The sequence below is a fragment of the Psittacula echo genome, assembly GCF_963264785.1.
Source record: "Psittacula echo genome assembly, chromosome: 17".
Lineage (NCBI taxonomy): Eukaryota > Metazoa > Chordata > Aves > Psittaciformes > Psittacidae > Psittacula > Psittacula echo.
In genome coordinates this window covers 1,704,868-1,707,671 of record NC_137753.1, presented here as the reverse complement: position 1 = coordinate 1,707,671, position 2,804 = coordinate 1,704,868, and the positions used below count along the sequence as shown (strand labels likewise).

General features: G+C 51.3%; 1 protein-coding gene across 1 annotated transcript; it reads left to right on the top strand.

Annotated features, from left to right (window-relative positions):
* Positions 1–318: 318 nt before the first annotated feature.
* On the top strand, positions 319–2,142 carry LOC308228001 (UPF0688 protein C1orf174 homolog; the record flags this gene model as incomplete). The annotated part of the gene is made up of 3 exons (XM_080631022.1): positions 319–564; positions 1,124–1,618; positions 2,016–2,142. The coding sequence occupies 3 exons, from the start codon at positions 319–321 to the stop codon at positions 2,118–2,120; spliced, it is 846 nt and encodes a 281-aa protein (XP_080487148.1). The 3' UTR covers positions 2,121–2,142.
* Positions 2,143–2,804: the final 662 nt, after the last annotated feature.

The window sequence follows — 2,804 nt, the reverse complement described above, 5'->3', positions numbered from 1 at the left end:
GAGGCATCTCCGAATAATAACACCCTGGCGGCACATTCTGGAGCAGGAGCAAGCACTGCTCCAGAAGGAAGACACAACGGGAAAGATCTGAAACGCTTATCACCTCTAGAGCGAGGCGGCAGCATTTTTCCTCCAGGCAGAAGCCCATTAAGCAGACTGGGAGGCAAACTCCTGTTTCCAATTTGCTAAAGCGTATTTAACCCGCTGGGCAGGGCAGGCTCCATACGATGTGCTTGGGCTGAGCCCTACCTGCTGCCAGCGGGGACTCGGCCTCCCTTCGCCCGCCGCTTCCCCTCCGGAGCCAAGCGGCTCCACAAGATGGCGAGCGCGGGCTCCCCCGCCTTGCCCAAGATGGCGGCGGGCGGTCCGGCGCGGGGAGGGAGCTCCCCCGAGACCCCCGGCTCGGCTCTCCCGCGGCGCCGGCGGCGGGAGCGGCTCCTCGGGTACTGTGCGGAAGGGTCCCTGGAGGGCGGGAGCCCGGCGGCCGCCTGTGCTCAGCCCGCGGGGGAAGCGTCGCCTGCGGTCCGGCGGCAGCAGCGGGGCGGCCCCCAGACGCCAGGCCAGGTAGGGAGAGTGGCGGCCGGGGCGGGCTGCGGGGCCGGGCAGCAGCGGTGAGGGGGGTGCAGGTAATAACAGCTATAAACGGAGCATCGCCGTGAGGGAATTACCTGGAGAATTCACGTGAATTCTTCGCCTTTCTTCCCTTCCCACCACTCCGTTACGCTCCTGTGTGCAAAAATACAGTGCAGGAGCATGTTTATGTGCTCCAGGGCCAGCTTTGGAGGTTTTTACTGTTTAAAAGCCGGTGATGGGATGTTAGCCTAGCAATAGTCTGTCCTGCTACATTAATTGCCATCTACAGCATCCCCAGGAAAACTTGGAAACGGTGATTAGCCACATACGGTGCTAGTTTATGCTTTGAGAAGTAACTTGCTACTGGCGATGGCCTGTGCCTTAGTGCAAGGTAGCTGCTCCTCTTCCCTACTGTTTCTCATAGTGATGCAGCTGTGGATCAAGGTGCTGCTTAAGCCCTTCAGTTCCACATCCAGCCTTGCAGCTGAAGAGACAGGGTGGTTTTCTGTATTTCAGTTAAGCTTTAGGATCTTATCTCTTCTTCTAACAGTGCTCTTCACAGAAAGCAACTGAGAGACGACCCTCAAAGAGGCTCAAATATGAACACCCCGGTCTAGTAAAATCTGAACTAGGATTTCCACATGGAAGTGGAACCCTTGCTGCGTTGGTGGAAAGACCTCCAACAACTGATGGGGATCAATGTTCAGAGGATCCAGGAGACCACGCTGTAACTCAACAGCAAAAAGGTGGAAGCATACCAGAGACTAACAGAGAGAAACAGGAAAAGGAGCATAATGCGTCTCACAAGCCACATGCAGTGAAATTAAGCAATGCTCCATCAAAAACGGACAGTGGTGAAGATGCGCATGCTTGTGTCTGCAGCGAAGAGAGCAGCTGTGAGAGTGCGCTTTCCGACGGGTCTGGCTTGGAGGACACTGATCTCCCAACGAAGCCGATGCGACTGGACAGCAGCGCCTTCTTGGATGAAGACAGCAACCAGCCGATGCCCATGGACCGGTTCTTTGGAGATGTGGAGTTTTTGCAGGTGAGATGATGACAGACAAGGCTCAGCTCTGTTCCACTCAAGTCTTGCAGCTGCAAACTAAATTAGGCTGGACTCATAATTGTAGTTATTTGGCATCATATCCCTGTCCCCTGGATGGAACCACCTTGATCAGAGGTGGAAGTAATTGCCCAGCCAGATTAACTTCAGATGTGAAATCTTTCATATTAAATTCTTTAGTCCAATTCTATAAGACAGGTATTTTTACTCAAAGACATATATAGGTGTACTGTGGAGACATGGTGTTACTGTCACAGTGTCTCACTGTGTGTTGGTGCCTGGTATATCGGATGTGGCAGGATGTGAACCTTTGGGGAGGCGGGAGCTCTCCCGTTTGCCACAACAGACTTTCCTCACTGCTTTTATCCTTTCTTTAAAGGATCTCCCAACAGTTGCTCTCCCAAGCACAACAATGAGCAGACGAGAATTCCGAAAGCTCCATTTCATTGCAAAGGAAGAGGAGGAGGAAGAGGATGTTGTCTAACAGCAAAGTGTAAATAAACTAAACCCTTTCTCTTTGCAACCACGTGATGCTGCTTGGCTGTTGCTAACATAAGGTGTCTGCGTTTGCCTTTTCTCGGAGAGAGAAGTGGTGGAGTTTGTTTTTGTGGAGTTGGCAGATAACAGGATTCTCCCACAGTTGTCTGGGGCTAAGATTGACTGAATTGTCAGTGATTTGGAAAGAAATTGTAACTGAGCATTTTACCACTAATGTTTAGGAAAAAACCTGGGAAAATGGAAGTTCTCAGAGCTTGCTTATGATTTTGAGGCCCTGCCTAGGGTGAACACTTGGTCTCACTCCTTTTTCAGAAATAGCCAATTAAAACAGGTTAGAACAAGTTCCTTTTGCTATGAATTCTGTGATGTCTGCCTTTGCAGCATCCTATTAGTAATGCAGCCAGTCGACTCCGCAGAACCAAGAGGGGCACCAGCCTCTGTTGTGTGTTGCACTGTTTGTATCTAAACCAGAACCAGTTAAACCTCTGAAATGCTGTTCTGCTGGCCAAATTAAATACGTGGATTCAGTGTGAGGGCAGCAATGGTAATCTCTGGAAGTCAAGTAGTTCTTATTGCATGTCAGTTCTCTTAATAACCACCACATGAAGCTGGCTGCCTGCCTCTTCCACCAGACCAGCTGTGGGCACTGCCTGTGGCAACATAGGCAGTA